The sequence below is a fragment of the Phyllostomus hastatus genome, unplaced genomic scaffold (assembly GCF_019186645.2).
Source record: "Phyllostomus hastatus isolate PE091 unplaced genomic scaffold, TTU_PhHast_1.1 phas_scaffold_39, whole genome shotgun sequence".
NCBI classification, from domain to species: Eukaryota; Metazoa; Chordata; class Mammalia; order Chiroptera; family Phyllostomidae; genus Phyllostomus; species Phyllostomus hastatus.
The window spans coordinates 35,571,314-35,589,215 of NW_025334028.1; the positions used below are offsets into that span (position 1 = coordinate 35,571,314).

The following is a 17,902-nucleotide window of genomic DNA, read 5'->3' on the forward strand; positions in this document are numbered from 1 at the left end:
AGTGCCCTCACCTCCCTGCACTAGGCCACGCACTCCTGGCACCTGGTGGTGGGCAGGGCTCCCTCCCGGGTGAACATGGAGCGCTGACCCACCTGTGACAGGTGCCACGTGTCTCCCATCTTGCAGAGTGGCTTCAACGTGGCTGTGATCAATGTGGGTGCCCCGGCTGCTGGCATGAACGCGGCTGTGCGCTCGGCTGTGCGGTTCGGCATCTCCGAAGGACACAAGATGTACGCCGTCTACGACGGCTTTGAGGGCTTCGCCAAAGGCCAGGTGGGTCCCCCAGGAGGCAGCCGGTGAAGGGATGTCTTGGACGGGGACATTGAGGGGAAACGGGGACCTTGGGCTCTATCAGGAACACAACGGCTGTTTTTTAAGGACGTCTTCTGCTTCAGGATCCCACCCTAAGGAAGGGCCTCACTACTCCTATGGGATTGACATGTGTCATCCTGTTTACATCTCACATCCATCCGTCATGTCATCCCCATTTCCCTTATGAGAGAACTGCACACAGACACATTAACTTGGCTGCGGTCACACGATGCAGGGTTGCAAACAGCCTGATGAGGATGCAAGCCCTACACTCTTGACTAAGCGCGTCCTGGTCCACAGTGTTGCTCTACCAGGTTACTCAGCAAGTACCGTAATTTTTGGAGCATAAGATGCACCTAGGTTTTAAAGGAGGAAAATAGGGAAAAAAATTTGAAGCAAAAAATGTGGTAAAATATTTAATAACATAAATAACATAATATTTCACCAATGTAAATGTAAACAGATCTCAAAAGCAGCATTAACAACCATTATTCTTCCCAAATTTTGGGGTGGGGGGTGGTGCATCTTACAGTCTGAAAAATACGGTATTTACTGAGTTCTCAGGTTGTGGAATTAAACTAATGAAGAAGGCAGACAAAACTACTGCCTCCGTGGAGATCTCATCTGAAGGAGGGAAATGAGAGTAAATAAAAATTGATGAACTGTAGAGCATATTAGGAAGTGCCCTGTGCTAGAGAGGCACCCAGGGAAAGGCCCGGTGAGCCCTGTGTGGGGGAGTTCTGCACTGAGACGCTAAAGGCAGATGCTGCTGGGAGGTCATTTCAGACTCAAGGTCAAAGGGCTGAGTGAATGGCCTGTGGGGACATTGAGATGCTATTTCAGGCAGACGAAGGACCATGCAAAGGCCTAGGGTCGTCAGAGATGGAAGGGGCTGGTGTAACTGCAGCAGGGCGTGGGGAGATGGAGAAGGAGACAGGGCAGGTCCTTCATAGGAATTGTGGTGACTCTGACTTTTATTCTGAGAAGACAGATATGAGCAGGGGTCTAGCACAAACAGATTGTGAAGGGCAGAAGTGGGACATAGGGAACTAGTCAGGCTAACCCAGACAGGGGGTGTGGGGCGCTTGGTCCAGTCTAGCAACAGTGGAGTCGTTGAGACGTCTTCTAGGGTCTTGGATGTATTTTGAAGGCAGAGACAATAGAATGTGGTCACTAAATGTGCACAGGGGTAAAAAAAAGGAGGTGATAAAGGAGGAGAAGGGCCTGCTTCTGGCCTGAGTTGCAGCTGATGGACACAAGGGAATAAAAGATGCTGAGAGTCCAAGATGTTAATGGGGTGTCTGGTGGGCATCCTAGGGGAGGTGTCCAGTGAGCAGATAGAGATCGTGTTCTGGGTCAAGATGCACAGGCTAAAGATGCAGATTTAGGGGACGTGAGATTACAGATGGTGTTCCAAATTATGCCGTAGAGAGGTCCCCGGGCTGTGACAAGGAAGGGCTTTGCTGTTAGGAGGTGAGAGGGGGGCCCTAGCCCAGGGGACTGAGGCATGCTGAGGGGAGGGTGCACACTCCTAGCTGGTATCATCTATCCTTTTAGTTTTTTAAATTCTAATTAAAGAAGTTTTCTTTTAACCTTATGTCCATTTAAAAAATAATAATGTTAAGTTTTACTTTAATTCCCCATTGTAGAGTTTGGCCAACTAAAGAATTCATCTGTGCCGCTGACTGGGGACTAAGAGGCAGAGAGGCAGGCGGCGGGGTTCTCTGTCTGGTGGTTGGATCTTAGCATCCGGTCTGTGCCTTGCCTCCCTCAGTGTGTGATGGAAGCCGGTTCCTACCGCACACAAACCCTGTTGTCAGGCAGCTCTTGGGGTGCCGGGCTCCGAGCTTTTTATAATACTTCCAGTTCCCTCCCTTTCTCACTTGGGCCATCTCATTCCCTGTTTGCACTTTAGATAAAAGAAATCGGATGGTCGGATGTCGGAGGCTGGACTGGACAAGGTGGCTCCATTCTTGGGACAAAGCGGTAATTTCCTTCCTTGACTCTGACCTGCTTTGAGGAGGAAGAAAGGCCATATTCTAGAGGAGTAGCTGGTGCACAGGCTGTAAGGGGTCCCAAAGGAGGGTGATCCTGGCCCCACCTGGGCTAGGTTAGGGTCCGAGGCTGAACCGTGCCCTTGAAAGGCGATGTAGCAGGTAACTTGTGCACTATTTCCTCCCCAAACCTCATGTATCCACTGACTTGGAGAACCAGAAGGTGGGCAGAAATCCTCCAGCTCATCTGAGGGGATGCAGATGAGTGACGTCCCTGAGCCACGGGGACCGTGCTGTGTGAACCGGGATTGGAGCATGTTTGACAGTGGCTTAGTGTCAGTGGGAACGGGCCTGAGTCGCACCGGCCTGGAGGCCAGTTCCCGCTACCGCAGGTGTGGCCCCAGGGATTCTAGCACAAAATGCCGCTTCCTGAATCATAGTGAGCTTCCGTTTTCCAGCATAGGTGGTGGTGGAATATGTATTTTAACCAGGCGCTGTTATTTAATATTAAGTTTGAGTCTTTTCATCTTCAGTCTCGGGAGTGCAAGTTAATATTCATCACATTTTATATGGAAGGAAAACAACTTGTATGTAAGTCTAGTAAATATTGGATCCCATATGAGTGTCAGCTCACTGTCTCCCGGATACTGCCCCACCCTCCATTCTGCTTCGAAACCAGGGCACTCGTGTCCCCCGCTGCTGGTGTGTCTGCAGGGCTGGCTCTCCCCAGTGACTGCTGCCCCGTGCCCCTGATGCCCTGATCAGGGGCAGCCCCTGCAGCCCGTTGGTGAACCTCTGGCAGGCGCCGTTCGCTCCACTGCGCCATCCTGGCATGGCTCTGGGAGAGCTGGCAGCGGCTCCTGACGATGCTGCAGGGGCTCTCCTCTAGATGCTGGGAGGGACCTTGTCGTTGACGTCGTGCCCACTGTGTGCCCTGACGGCCTGCGTATGTTCACCCTACGGCTTCTTGTGAGTCTGCCAACAGGGCGGACACTCTGTTTCCTCCAGTCTGCACGTCAGACGGTTGGGTGGCCGTCAGGTGGCCCTTAGAGCTAACGTTTGTCTGACTTCACTTGTTGGCTATGTTTGCAACAGGTGATAAAACAGAACAGCAAATAGGAGTGGGGGTGACTTTAAAGATTAGGTTGGATAAAGCACAAACTGGATGTTTCTATTTAAATGATATCTGTTGTGAATGTTTGCAAGTTATTGTGGTTCATTTTTTTTTTAACTAATGAGGCTGTAGGATTCCTTTGAGGTGAAGGTGTTGGAGAGCTGGAAAGCTTCTCCCTGTTTCTTTTTGAAACTACACTCCTTCGGGCCTTGATCCCTGGCTACTCCTGCCGTGGGTGGTCCCTGGCCCTGCTGTCCACCAGCCACTCGCAGGAGGGGGCAGACCTCCCACTGCTCAGTGCCACCCAGCTCTGCCACAGACGTGGTGATTCATCCACCGTGTGAGGCCTGTCTGACCTCCCGTCTCTTTAACTATTTTTAGGACACTCCCCATGAAGTACTTGGAGGAAATTGCGGCACAGATGCGCACCCACAGCATCAGCGCGCTGCTGATCATCGGGGGGTTTGAGGTACGTCGCTGTGTCTGTTCCCTGGTGGGCTCATCCATGCAGCAGGCTTCAGTGGTGTGGCCTGTGCCGGCTCCACCAAGCTCCTTGTGAACTGGGGTCACAGAGCCCCAAACCCAACTGCCGCTGGACAGCTGTGACACAGAGCGTAACCGGTGGCGAGACTCTCCCAGAGGAAAGTGACACTTGTCCCCGTGACCGGGGCGCAGCAGTTCAGTGAGTTACGGTGTTTTCCGAGTCTGTAGAAATGAGTCCCTCTCTTGAATTTGAAGCCCATTTACTATTTAGAGATGAAGGAAGTTGTATGGCCAGATCATGTTTTTAATCCCATATCGGACTATAGACCTTAATTTTTTTTCTATTCAACCAAGATCAGTCCCATGAAAACCTCATGATTTCCCTGCAAGAAAATGCAAGAGTCTCAGACTACTCAGCTTGCCAACGAGACACTCAGTCTTGTCTCTATGTGACGATATCCCATGGGCCCCTTTGTGCTTCAAAAACTGCTCCCCCTGTTGTGACATTAACATGTTTCCACCTTGACTTTCCAGCAGCTTTTTGGTGCCCCTCTGCTGCATCCCCTCACCCCAACTGTGCACGCTTGTCCCATAGGCCTACCTGGGACTGCTGGAACTCTCCGCCGCCCGGGGGAAACACGAGGAGCTCTGTGTCCCTATGGTTATGGTTCCCGCCACCGTGTCCAACAATGTGCCGGGGTCTGATTTCAGCATCGGTGCTGACACTGCCCTGAACACCATCACCGACGTAAGTCTGTGTGGCAGCAAAGCAGGCTGATGGAGCGGCACTAACTGAGGGCGCCTGGCCCATTTTTATCTACCAGCACACTGGACACCCGAGCCAGGTCTTGGGTGGCTGTTCATTTCCACAAAAGTATTTTTAAAAAGTCTGACCGTCTCTGCTCCAGCTCCCAAACTTTCGTACCTCTTCTTTTCCTGTGCTGCGGCCAGGGTGACGTGTCCCGCAAAATTTACTTCTAGCCTCTGTCACCTTGCTATGATGAATCCGGGGTCTGAAGGCCCTGCTGTGATGTTTGAGGATGGAACCTGAGCTAAATATTTAGTAATTTTATTCATCCACCTGAATCCACCTTTAGTGTTCGTCATTCTTCTGGCTGAGCCTGCCAGCATCATTGTCCCTTGTAGACCGCGGACGTTAAATCACACCTGTGCAACACTGGTGCTGTGTGAGGGCTGTTCTTTCTTGGCTGAATGGCAGCAGCAGAGAGATGCATCATATTTGCAAGTCACACTTGGGAACCCGAGTGGGAGCTTGGAGATCAGTACCTGACATAGAATGCATTTTTTTTAAATTTGGTTCCTAAATTTTTCCAGACAATTCTGAAGTTTTATTTTCCTTCTGAGACCTAGATCTCATAAATGATTTTCTAAGATTATTTTTCCTTAAGCCTACAACATCAGTTTTGTTTCCAGTGCTGGTAAATAAAAAAAAATGCTTTTAAAATAAAAGTCAATGGTAAGTAATGCTTACTGCTTGTTTGTTGTTTTCTGAGCTTCCTAAACTTTCTGCGATTGTTTTCACTAAAAAGCCGTGTCCCGTGTCACCGTGTCCCCACACTGGAGGCCCATCCCGTGTGCACCCCTAACTGCTTGCTGGCACTGCTCCTGCCGTCCTGTGACTGCCATCCCTGCTTCCCCTGCTCCGGACTAACTCCTCTCCCGACGGATCTTCAACTGTGAATTGCAAGGTCCTGTCTGTTGCAAAATGAACTTCATCTTTGCTTGTATTGCTCTTTTCTTTGCCTTTGTTGGAATTTGGATCTGATTATGCTGAGCTTGCAGTAAACGCAGCTGGAAGTTCATTTTTCTTAATTGTTACCACAACAGAACGCTGGTGGGGTCGGGGGGGCAGGGGAGGGGGGCTCTGAGAGGTGTCACCTGCAGGTCCTGTCATGGCCGTTTGTTCCTCGCGGTGTCTGATACGTGTGTTCAGGCATGGAGATGGGGCTCTCCTACTGTGTGATTCCAGGCTCCTCTGCTACAAATATTTTTTTCCAAGATTATAAAGATCTAATAACTATACGTGTGTTCATAAAAATTGGGAAACTAAAATATACAGGGAAGATTACCCATCTCCAAATTACCCATCTTGCTTCCTTTGGGAAAGAGTCTTTGAGGTTTATTACTTGGCCTTTTAAATTCGGTGCTGTATTCATTCTGTTTCTTGAAGACAATGTAATCACTCATGATGTTGGTGGTTTTCCGTTGGTGACAGGCCAGGCCACATTTGCTGCGTGAACCAGGTGGTCTTGGTGGCGCCATGGTTCTGGTTCTGGTTGGTGGTCTGGGGCAGTGGGAAGTCAGGGGGACCTCCTTGTGGGCCTGTTCCGTGTCCCCTGAGGCTGCAGGGGGTGAGGTATGGGTGCGGCGTGTAGAAACTGCTCTTTCTTCCAGAGTTCTGTCTTTTAAAGCCAAAACGAAGTTGAATGCTTCTCAGGAGGTTGAGATTCAGACCGCAACTCGGCTGGGCTGGCAGCCATGACAGGGGAAGGGTATGTGCTGGCGGCAGGGGCCTGAGCCAGTGGAACATGGTGCTCTGCATCCTTCCTGATCTACAATGGAGGATCCGGGAGCCCTTGGCGATCCCTGGCCAGAGCAAGTGCGGCACCAGTGGGTCCACCTTGCTCACTTGCTCTTTCCCAGACAGGTCACCTGCAGGCCTGTATCCTGGTGCCCTGACAACAGTAGTGCCAACAGCTTGGCCCTGGAAACACTTGGGGTGCAGACCTGGGGCATCTCCACTACCAATGGCTCCTTTTGGTCAGGGAGCTGGGTGGTTCTCACCTGGTGGAACTTTTGCCCCCAGGGACATTTTTGGTCCTCAAAACTGTTCAAGGTTGGTGTCTCTGGCATCTCATGGGTGGCACCCCCATGGTATAAGGACACACCCCAAACAAGGAGCCATTGGCCCAGAATGTCAAAGGTGCTGAGGGTGAGGAACGCTGACATAGTCTCAGGCCAGCAGCTCTCATGTCTTTGCGTGTTTAGTCGCCGTCCTCCAATCATTCGTTCTCGCCAGCACTTAGCTCACAGGTGCCGTGCGGGAAGCAGGTCCCAGTGCACTTCCGGCATCAGGTGTTTGGAGTTGCTTCAGATGGATGCCATCCACACCGCAGGACCAGATGCCACTGAGTCAATCACAGTGCTGTGCATGCGGCTCTGTTACCGGGAAGATGCAAGGGGCCAGGGTCACAGCCCTGCTGTCAGCCAAGTTTACAATAGAAGAGATTGGAAACCAGAACTGTTGCCTATAAATCCACCCAGTCTTTCTTGGGTGGACAGTTCCAATGTCCAGTGTCACTTCATGACATGGTGACTTGTCTCCACTCGGACCCTGAGGCAGGACATGGGTGGGGTGAGTGACCCCCTCCTTGCCTCCTTGGCTCCCTGGACTAACCCACCACAGGTCCACCACCCACACGCTCTCAGGCCCCAGGTGTCCTGGAACCTGATGGCCAGCAGGGGCAGCCACCCTTCCCGGAGGCCTGGGTCCCAGCCTGCCTCCCATGTGACCTTCCTGCAGCAGGGTGCACAGTGGTCACGTTAGCGGGATGAAGAAAGACAATACATGGACCTGTTTGCCCACAAATGCCCACCAAACTGTGGCTGTGCTTAGAGCTTCGGGGGCCTGAGGATGGTGGAGAGTGGGCCTGTGTACTAATGCGTTACTTTAACACTTGAGGCAGGCGATCCGAATCTCTGCCGTGTCCCCAAGAACAGCTGGCTTTTTCAACACCAGAGCCGAATGATTTCACCATGGGGTTCCAAAGCATCTTGGGGCTCTGTCTCCTCTATGCTGCTTCGCAAAGGGGCATGCAGGGAGGGGCTCCTCCTAGCACAGAGCAGAGCCTTCTAGACATGTGACTGTGGGTCTCCAGCGGGGCCACATGGTGGCTGCATCGCTAATGTGGGGTCATTTGTTGAGTCCTGGCAGGCAGATCCTAGCTCTGCTTACTGTGAGAAGTCACCAGATTGGGTAGCCCTTAGATTCTTCACTTAATTGGCTTGCATCACCTCGGAGAGCCGAGAAAGGCCAGCTGTTCAGCCATCACTAACCTCGATGCCACTTCCGGCCTTGCTTTGCTGCCTCCTGCTTGCATCCCCTTGTGCTGGGTGGTGAGTGCCCTGCTAAGGCCCGCACCCATGCCCCCTACCCTGACGATCCCCACGCCAAGGCCTACAATCCTGAGGCCTGCACCAGGGCCCCATCAGGTCACCTTACTCCCACATAGCACTAGCTCACAGCTTCCTCTCCCCACTGACAATGCTCAGAGGAGCTCAGCCTGCCTGCTGATGGCAAGTGAAGTGCCAGACACCAGCTGACCACCCACACTGCTGCTTCAGGCTTTCCGGAGCTCAATCATGTTCGCCCAGGCTCGTGGCGACCACCAGGAGTTTTGCATCCCTATTTGCGTCCTGCCTGCGAACATTAGCAACAATGTCCCTGGCACAGAGCTGAGTGTGGGCTGTGACACCGCCCTAAATGCAGTTGTAGAGGTAAGGATGCCCCCTTGTGTCTGCCTTCCCATGTGTTTCTCCTGCCCCAGGAGCACAGCTCGCAGGATGAACCTGGATGGTCTTTCTCTCCTCCGCAAGGGGAAACTGAACAGGGAAACCTGGCTGGCCCTCCAGAATGAATGAGCCAAAGTTATTATTACTCCTTTTTTTCCCCATTAGTGGGAGATTATATCACACTTTCCATGACATGGTAGTTTTTCCCAGCTTCTGTCCCACTTGGATGAGAAGCTGAGAGCCCATAGGCCTGTGCTAGTGCCCGAGGCCAGAAGCAAGGACTGTTAGGGATCTCAGAGTGAGTCAAGGATATGAGACAGTGTTAAGTGATGGGTGAGTAAGAACATTCCATAAGAGCAGGAGGCATCTTTCCTTGTGAAGTAGGCAGAGCTTCAGGGGCCAAGACAGCGTTCTCCTAGAGGTCAGGGGCCCGGCAGGCCCTGCCCCTGGGCTGGCATCCCTGTTCTGTCACGGGAGCTGATGCCTCTCTCTGAGCCACCAGCCCACCTGGTGTCCACTCAAGGCCAGGCTCTGGTCGTTGTCACGTCTGTGTGGTCAGTGAGTGGACCTGAGGCCTCTGCTGTGGGGTTTGACCCTCCCCACTCAGGGAAGGGAAAGGTGGCCCAGCAGGGGGCTGTCACAGAGAGCGCCCAGCAGAGACGCGGAGCCTCTGTTAGTCACGGCTCGTACAAAGCCCCGACGGTCACAGAGATCTCCTTTCAGGGTGGCACAGCCTCTCAGAAGTCTGCCGTTTTGGTCCAAGTCTATTGTTTGGAGTTAAATAAGGTTGCAGAGAGAGGCCAGGAAGGGCTGGTGCTAGGCCCACTTGCCTGAGTTTCTTGCCCTTAAACTGATGGCCACATCTGAGATTCTCACTCCTTTTCTCAGTGAAGTTACTGGCTGGAGGTGGGCTTGCTCTCAGCCTCCCAGTAGAGTGATGGCCTTGTTCCAAGTTGGAGGCTCCCATGAGCCCCGAACTTCACTTTCTTGTAGTTCTGCTTCTTTGCAGGTAAAATACAGTCATAGACCCTTAAAGCAGCCACCAGCCACTGGGTGCTGGAGGTTCCAAGTGTCCCTCTTTGCGCCTCTGCATGCACAGTCAGCATCTCCCACCTGCTCACCCTGCTTCTGCCCTTGGCTTGTGCCTGGCATGTCATCCCATTGGTTTGAGCTTTGCTGGGGTGGGTGGGACCTCTCCTGGCCCTGACCAGCCTGGTCCAGCCCTAGCTCAGCCTAGGTCCATGTCCCAGGAACACCAGTCATGGGAGGCTGACCTCCTAGCCTGTTAACAGGGAGGGACTGACCATGTCTCTGCAAGTCCACAGGTTTTTTTCTAACTTCATACCATTCTCAGTGCCACTTTATCTTTTCACATTTGACTTATATATTTAAAACACCAGTCTGGCAAAAAATTAGCAGTATTAGAACTCTCACTTGAGGTTTTTCCTCCAGTGGGACAATGCCCAAAGATTTTTTTTCAAAGAATCACCTGCCAGCCACTGGAGGGCATCAGCGTTCACGGGAGGAGACATTCCCACAGTGAACAGAACCAGTGGGGCTGGCAGGGGGTCCAGGCCAAGCAGGGGCATCTGCCCTCCTTTATTCCTTCCTCTCACCCTAGTCCGAGCCACTCCCCGCCATGTGCCACCAGCTAGGGGCAGGGGCGCATTTGCTGCTGTGGCCTCTCACTTGCTGGTACTGCTTTTAGCAACTGAATAAGACAGGCTGAAGGAAGTTCTATTTATAGAAGAAAGGAATTCGGACCCTCAGGCACAACCAAGGTGATGAAGAGGGAGAAGTTAGGAATGTGTGGCCAAGCCTCCAGCAGAGGCTGAGGGTGCCAGCCAGCTCTGACAGTCAGTGGCTCACAGGGGACTGAGGCCTTGGCTCAGTAGTCAGGGCCACTTGGGCTCCTGACCTCTCCTCATTGCAGGGTTGGTGCTAAGAGACACGCACATTCATATTGGCCTCGAGGGAGAGCTGCTTTGTCGGCATGTTCTTCTGTCATTCAGAGGTTTTAACACTGTGCTCTGCACTGGTGACAATAATCTCCACCTTAGGCGACCTGCTGGGGAGAGCCCTGTGACTCTACAGCCCTGGGGGTACCTGGGAATCCCACCCCTGTGTGCAGCCGTGTCCTGTCCCTGCAGCCCCCAGAATTCTTCTGAGAGAGAGACTGTGCGGAGCAGTGTAAGTGCCAGAATGCCACATCAGAGACCCAGCACAAACACCCCGCACAAGCCCTCCGGAGTTCCGTGCCTGGCCCTGCAGCAGGCAGGCTCTTCAGGTGCCTGTCTAGTTCCATCCCCCACCCACAGCAGAACCGGGGAGGCAAGGATCACCCACAGTGGTGTCTGTTTCCTCCTCCCACATCAGCGGCTAGAGATTGCAAAGGGGCCCACCAGCTAAAGCACATGATGAATTTAGAATAAATCAATCTAGTTATTGGGGAAACATGAGCCTCCATTCAAGAAATCGACAGCCTAGTTAGCAATGATAGCAGTTGGCCCTGTGTGTGAAAATAAAAATGTTCTCACACATGACCCCAAGTACTCAAGTGAAAATCTCTGAATTGATGTTATGGTTTTGTGCACAAGCCTTTTCTTCTTGCCCCCAGAGACACAGGAACCCTAGCCATGGCCTTTTCCGGCTGATGGGTGGGCGGGATGCTGTTACTTTGTTCATGGCCATGTATTTATTGAGTGCCACCTGTGTTCCAGGCGTGGTTGAATGTGAGCCCAACCTGTGGCAGGTGAGGGAGACACCCCAAATCAAACAATGACACAGGAAGTTGCAGGAAGATGGGTTGGGGCTGTTTCTTTGAAGAAAGATCACGAAGTGTCAGTGGAGCCCCCACAGAGGGCACTGTCTTGTCCCAGTCATCAGGTGCTTTTCCTGAGGAAATGACACTTAAGTCTGTGTCAGGCAGGTGATGGGGGCAGGAAGGGGCCTGCACTAGTTCCTTTGCTGCCAGACTTCTCAGGTGATTTAACTGGGCAGAGGTCAGAGAGTTGGCATTCTGTCGCCCTCTGTCGGCTCTGGGAGAAACTGCTCTGCTCTTCAGGTTCCTGGAGCTGCCTTATTGCATGCTTGACTGCTGGCCCCTTCCTTATTTGCAAGATCTGCAGGCAGCCTCCTGGTCCATCTGTCCCTGGGTCAGGCCTTCCTCTGCGTGCCTCTGGGGGCTACTGTGCAGCGTACCATGGGCAGTACATGTTAGGGCCCTGAAGAGGTCTGGGGTATGCTGTCCAGGTGCAGGACAGCACTGGGGTGTTGGGGGAAGTGGGCAGGCCCCAGGGACCCAAGGAAAGGTTTTGATATACTTGAGGAAGGGGGTGAAGTTATTCAATGCTGAGCAAGGCAAGGGTGGAATCAGAGCATTTCATAGAGCTGGTAGAGGCTTTTCAGGACTTGAGAAGAGAGGGCAGTGGCCTGGACGGCAGCGTGTGGCTTTCTTTGTGTCCTGAAGAGGGTGATGGCCGACATCTCCTTAGGAGGCCGCTGTGTGTGTCTGGAAGATTCGTGCAGCCTTTGTCTAGGAGCCACTGTCCAGCTCAGTAGAGGTGCCCTGATGTGAGTGCACATGCAGAGATCAGTTAAGGGTGACCAAGCCCAAAGTCACAGGGAGCCTTTCAGAGGAAAACCAAATAGAATTTCACAGTGGCTAAGGTCAGGGCCAAGGCCAGCCCTCTCTGCCCCTGTGCATGCAGCTGGGTGTGACACTCAGGGCCATACACTCACGACCTGCTGGGCTCTTGGTTGCTCTTGTCCCAGCACTGGCTGGCCATGCATTGGAATGACCTGTGTCCTTCTCTGTGGCCAGACCTGTGACCGCATCAAGCAGTCGGCCAGTGGGACCAAGCGCCGTGTGTTCATCATCGAGACCATGGGTGGCTACTGCGGCTACCTGGCTAACATGGGGGGCCTGGCGGCTGGTGCCGATGCTGCCTACATCTTTGAGGAGCCCTTTGACATCAGGGACCTGCAGGTACGTCGGTGTGCTCATCACTGAGAGTCCTTCAGTGCTGCTGCCCAACCCTCTCATTTGTTTTTTATGGTATCATGAGGCATTCTGGGTTTTAGGCACTTCCAGTGACTCACCACCTCAAATCCAGGTCGTGTGCGGATGCACTAACACTGGTGCTGGGGCCCTGTGCACAGTGTCAGCATGAGCACACTGCTCAGAGCAGCTTTCTCTCTTCACCCAGGCTTATACGACTTTGTCTCCTACCCTATTTTGTCCACTAAGCAGTTACCATTCCCTTTGGTGGGTCATCAGCCATTTAACAAGGGCATGTAGTGTTTCACGGGATGGGCACTCGGGCTCCCGAGGCCTCCAGTGCCCTGTGGTCTGAGCGTGGGAAGGTCGGCGGTAGTTGGAGAACACCCTTCCTGGAGCCCCGAGGCCGCCCAGGACAAGCAGCTCTGCCCACTGTGAACGCAGGATTTAATGAGGGAAATCGTGGCAGGCCTCCAGCCCCCACTGCCGGGCACACCCGCTGGGGACACAGCAGTGGGCTTCACGCACTTGTGGGCTCTGCCAACTGTGCACGAAATGGGACCCACTCTTTCCTCCTGCCCTTCCCTTCAGCTTGCTTTGTTTTTAATTAGTAGGTTTTGTTTTTTTAGGGCACTTTCAGGTTCACACCCTCACACACACACACACACACACACAGCCTCCTCACTCTCAGCTCCCTGCCAGAGGTTAGCGTCGATGGGCTCACACGGACATGCCCTCCACACCCTCATTCCGAATTGGGACTGACCTGAGGGTTCACTTGGGTGTCACTGCTTCTTTTAAATCTTAACATCGTGATGCCTGTTCTTCTAAATCGACAAGGGTTTCTCTGGAGCCCCGGCTTTTTAGGTGGAGGGCTAGTGGGGCAAGTACGGGTTGGTTGGGTCGCTCGGCCCAGGCACGGATTAGAGGTCAGCCTATTCAGGACACGCATTAGCCAATGAAACACAACTGAATACACAAAACATAAATAAAATATAACTTAGTAGAAGTTATGATTTTGTTATGTTTCTGAACCAAGTAAGTCATTTAGAGAGATACTTGATTTTTTACTTATCTGTGATTTTTTTATCCTGACCTATGAATTTCTCTACAATACTGAATTTTAAATACTTGTACTTCAAACACCTGCCTTGAGCTAGTGCCCTGCCAGCCCACTTCAGCACCCAGCGTGTAGCAGGTGCTTGATACATGTAATTACAACTGGGATTTGTTCATGTGTAAATGTCTCCTTTTTTTGCATATTTTCTCTCAAGATATAGTATTCCTTTTCTTACAGAATCTATGCACAGATTTGAGTCTATAAAAATTTCTCTTGGCCTGAAAATGCTTGTTAGGCATTTGTATACATTAGAGTCCATATAAAGTGAGGTGACAGATATTTCCCTCTGAGATAAGAAATATTGTCATGAAAATAGGTAAGAAGTAATGGGTAAATTTATAAGCTTTAGGCACAGACACAGAATATAAAAATTAATGTTTTAGGGTGGAAACCTATTTATTTTGGAAAGTGTTTCCCATGGAAGCTACGTTCTACTCACCAAATACGCCCAGTGACATGATCTTGTCATCCTCACTGCTGGCCCTGTACCTGATGCATTTTCTGTTGTCCTCACCACCAAAATGTAAAGTCCGAGAGCTGCTGCTAGGTTAAGCTCTTAGGATCTTATGGTGTCTGGCACACAGTAGGTACTAAATAAGTCTCCTGCATGACTAACACAACACTCCTTCCTAGGCCAACGTGGAGCACCTGACAGAGAAGATGAAGACCACCATTCAGAGGGGACTCGTGCTCAGGTGACAGGCTCTCTCGAGTTTTCCTTTAAGACCTGGCTTCTCAGCCAGAACCCATTTCATGACCTCAAGTGCCAGGACCCTCACTCTGAACACTGAGGGGCAAAGCTGCAGAGTAACTGCTTTGTATGAGAAATTTATACATACTTAAATAACTAAAGGATAATTTCTAAAATTTCATTTTTGCTTTGTCATTTTAAAAAATATATCTCTAAGACATTTAATTAAGCTACTGACATTTATAAGGAGAAGAAAATGTGGGGATCCATGTACAGGATTAGGACTCAGGCAAATGTGGGCCAGTGGGTCAGCACACGCAGGGCGACACGTACCCTCCCCGCCCCAGCCCTGAGCCCGATGCTTTCTGTGTTTCAGAAACGAGAGCTGCAGTGAAAACTACACCACCGACTTCATCTATCAGCTCTATTCAGAAGAAGGCAAAGGGGTGTTTGACTGCAGGAAGAACGTGCTGGGTCACATGCAGCAGGTAGGCGCCCGGCATCCCATCCGTCACGTGTGGCCCCCAGGGTCCCACAAAAAAGAAAGGGAGGCTGTTCTTCATGTGACTTCTTTTTAGATGGATGTCTTATGGTGGCCATTGTGGGGAAAACAATGTGTATCCATAAATAAATTCCAAGATGATTAAAAACTTCTGAACTCTGTTATAGTTCAATTTAGAAGGCATACCAGATATCACCAGCTTTAGGAATTCCATTGTGTTATCTGAGTAGATGAGCACTTTAGGGAAATGTTCAACTTTCATATAGTGGCACCAGTAAATAGGAAAAGCGTGTTCAAATTAAGTATCTTATTTATATTGGGCCTTAATAATCATTCAAATTGGAATATCAAACAAATGATACTTGAGATTTGCACAAAGTCAGAACGAGGTGGAAAGAATCTCTATAAGCGGAAGGTGGGTCAGAGTCACACATCCCGCCTCCTGGCCACATGTGCATCCTCGTTCCGTCACCACTGGCACTCCTGTGCCTTCAGAGCTGCCGGCCTTGGGCCCAGCATCCACTCCAGAGGGTCCCGAGTCTCCTGAATCTGTGATGAACTGCTAGGCAGGTGTGTATTTTGTGAAAGGCCCAGAGTTGATTGGATTTTTAAGGGAACTGGAACCCCTTCTGCATCCCAAAATACGATGCTGAAATAATGAAGATGCTAAAACAACGAAGACCGCTAGGTGACGGAAGCACTGTGATGCTCGCCTCACAGGCTCAGCTCTGGCCGCAGAAGCCCCTGGGCTAACTTTTGACTGGTCCCAGCTGTACACAAGGAGATAAAATTTGCAAAAACAAAACAAAACAAACCCCTCAAAGCCCATATTTATAAATTTGATCTGAGTTTTGTTAAATAATAGTAATTTTATTTCTATTTCTAACCAACAGGGTGGAGCACCTTCCCCATTTGACAGAAACTTTGGAACCAAAATCTCTGCCCGAGCCATGCAGTGGATCACGATGAAACTGAAGGAGGCTCAGGGAAAAGGTACCAAGGAACATGTGGGAGGTGGCCTGGGCTGGAGAGGGGTCTGCACTCCCGATGCTGGGCGTCGGTTTTCGCTCTGCTTAAATTCAGCCTTGAGCTGCACCTGACAAAATGGTTTCTCTTACCAAACTCTGCATTTGCCATTTCTGATGTTCAAGGTTAGTAACTAATACAAAGGGCTTTATTCTTGCATATTAGTGATAGAGGTATCAAGTGAAAGTGACATTCTTAAAAAATAGAAGATTGCTATTCACATATTGGGTTCCTCTGCAAGATCTTAAGATGTGATCGATCTTTCCTTGTTTTCTTTGCTGCATGGGACACTTTGGATTGGCTTTTACCTAAGATACTTGAAGAGCTACTCATTGGTTCACTCATGACTCTGTTTTAGAGATAGCAAGGAAGGATTGCAGATGTCTAGACTGTTTCCTCCTTCACTAGCGAAGAGTGTGCTTCTCCCACACTTCACTCCTCACCAGCAGAACCTCGGAATTGTGATAAATCAATCATCCCATTGCTTCGAGCTTACTGCCTGACTACACATTCCAGGATGTTACTTAATCTAGTTTTGTTTTTGTGGTTTCTGTGAATGGACGCACAGTGTGCATCTCCTGGGATGGGTGTTGTTGATGCGGTATTAGGTTTTGAGAGGTGGCTGTCTTGATACTCATCCACTGACATCTGCCAGTCCTGGCCTTGCCTTGAGTGTTCTGACTGACAGGCAGTGGTTCAGTGCCCAGGGCCATGCGGACCCTGGGGCAGGACATTGGCCTCTGGCTAGTTCTCCAGACTAGTCTCACAACACCTGTGTGGTGCTCCAGTCCCTCTTCCCCCTTCAGGTGAACTGATCTGATCCATCACTGTTGAACTATTGCTATGCTGTGGGCCTCACAATCTCATTGGGATTTTGAGAGGGCGGGTTCTTCAGCTTATATAACATCGTTGCTTCTGTGGACTCTTCAAGCTATTTTGACTGTTTTCCTAAGGGATGGATATGTTTACAGGTGTTTTTAAATATCTTGTTAATAGGAAATTTGTTCTGTCAGTTGCGTTGCAGACACCAGTTCCCCTAATCTGTGCATGGCTTGTCACTTTCTACAAGGCATCGTTTAATGAAGTGCTCTTAATTTTATTTATTTTTTAAAGATTTTACCTATTTAATTTTTAGAGAGAGGGGAAGGGAGGGAGGAAGGGAAGGAAAGAGACATCTATGTGCTAGAGAAACATCAACTGGTTGCCTCTAGTGCACCCCCAACTGGGAACCTGGCCCACAACCCAGGCATGTGCCCTGACTGGGAATTGAACTGACAACCTTTGGTTTGCAGGCCAGCACTCAATCCACTGAGCTACACCAGCCGGGGCATAAAGTGCTCTTAATTTTAGTGCAGCCAATTTACCTTTCCCTTTACAGTTTGAGCTTTTGGTTACTAAACTATTCTCCTTTCACATTTAGTTCTTAAACTCATTTGAGCTGATAATGAAGTTTGAAGTCTACTTTCATTTTCTACTGCGTGGGTAAATCAATTATTTGGGGACAATTTATTGAGAAAGCCATTCTTTTCTCCTTGCTCTGCAGTGTAATCTCCATCATAGACCAGGTATCTGTAAACATATGGGACTACTTCTCAGTTATCTGATTCATTTTGGGGCATGTAATTATCAATCTCTGCCAATATTCCAGCTTTACAAACAATTACTGACACCTGGTAGTAAAGAGCCTACCCGGGCCTTCCAGTATGGCAGTTTTTGGCCCTTCTTGCCATTATAGAAACAGTAGAATCAGACCATCCAAGTCCACCACAAATTCTGTTGGAGTTTTTGGAGGGGATTACATTTCATCAATAAATCATTTGGATAGAGAAATAACATTTTTTAAAAGCCAAATTCTAATAAACATTGAATATCTCTCCATATACTTAGATACTTTGTAGTCTTATTAAAGCACTATCTTCCTTAAAGATCTTGCAAATTTATTGGTATGTTTATTCCTGACTCTTGGATATTTACAAAATACATTACTGTAAGTGGTATTAAATTCTTTTTGTATTGCTCATGTACGGAAATACAATTAATTGCCCTGACTGGTGTGGCTCCATTGGTTGGGCATTGTCCCACAAAATGAAAATTTGCTGGTTTGATTCCCAGTCAGGGCACATGCAT

At 50.1% G+C, this 17,902-nt stretch overlaps 1 protein-coding gene across 1 annotated transcript in view; it reads left to right on the forward strand.

The window, feature by feature from the left end:
* LOC123806827 (phosphofructokinase, platelet) overlaps positions 1–17,902 on the forward strand; it is a 55,133-nt gene that overhangs the window by 34,684 nt on the left and 2,547 nt on the right. Inside the window, exons 13-20 of the mRNA XM_045820209.1 lie at positions 127–273; positions 2,228–2,298; positions 3,802–3,889; positions 4,499–4,651; positions 12,260–12,424; positions 14,190–14,251; positions 14,624–14,735; positions 15,643–15,742. Of these exons, the coding sequence (XP_045676165.1) occupies positions 127–273; positions 2,228–2,298; positions 3,802–3,889; positions 4,499–4,651; positions 12,260–12,424; positions 14,190–14,251; positions 14,624–14,735; positions 15,643–15,742 (898 nt within the window). The remainder of the gene's footprint in view (positions 1–126; positions 274–2,227; positions 2,299–3,801; positions 3,890–4,498; positions 4,652–12,259; positions 12,425–14,189; positions 14,252–14,623; positions 14,736–15,642; positions 15,743–17,902) is intronic.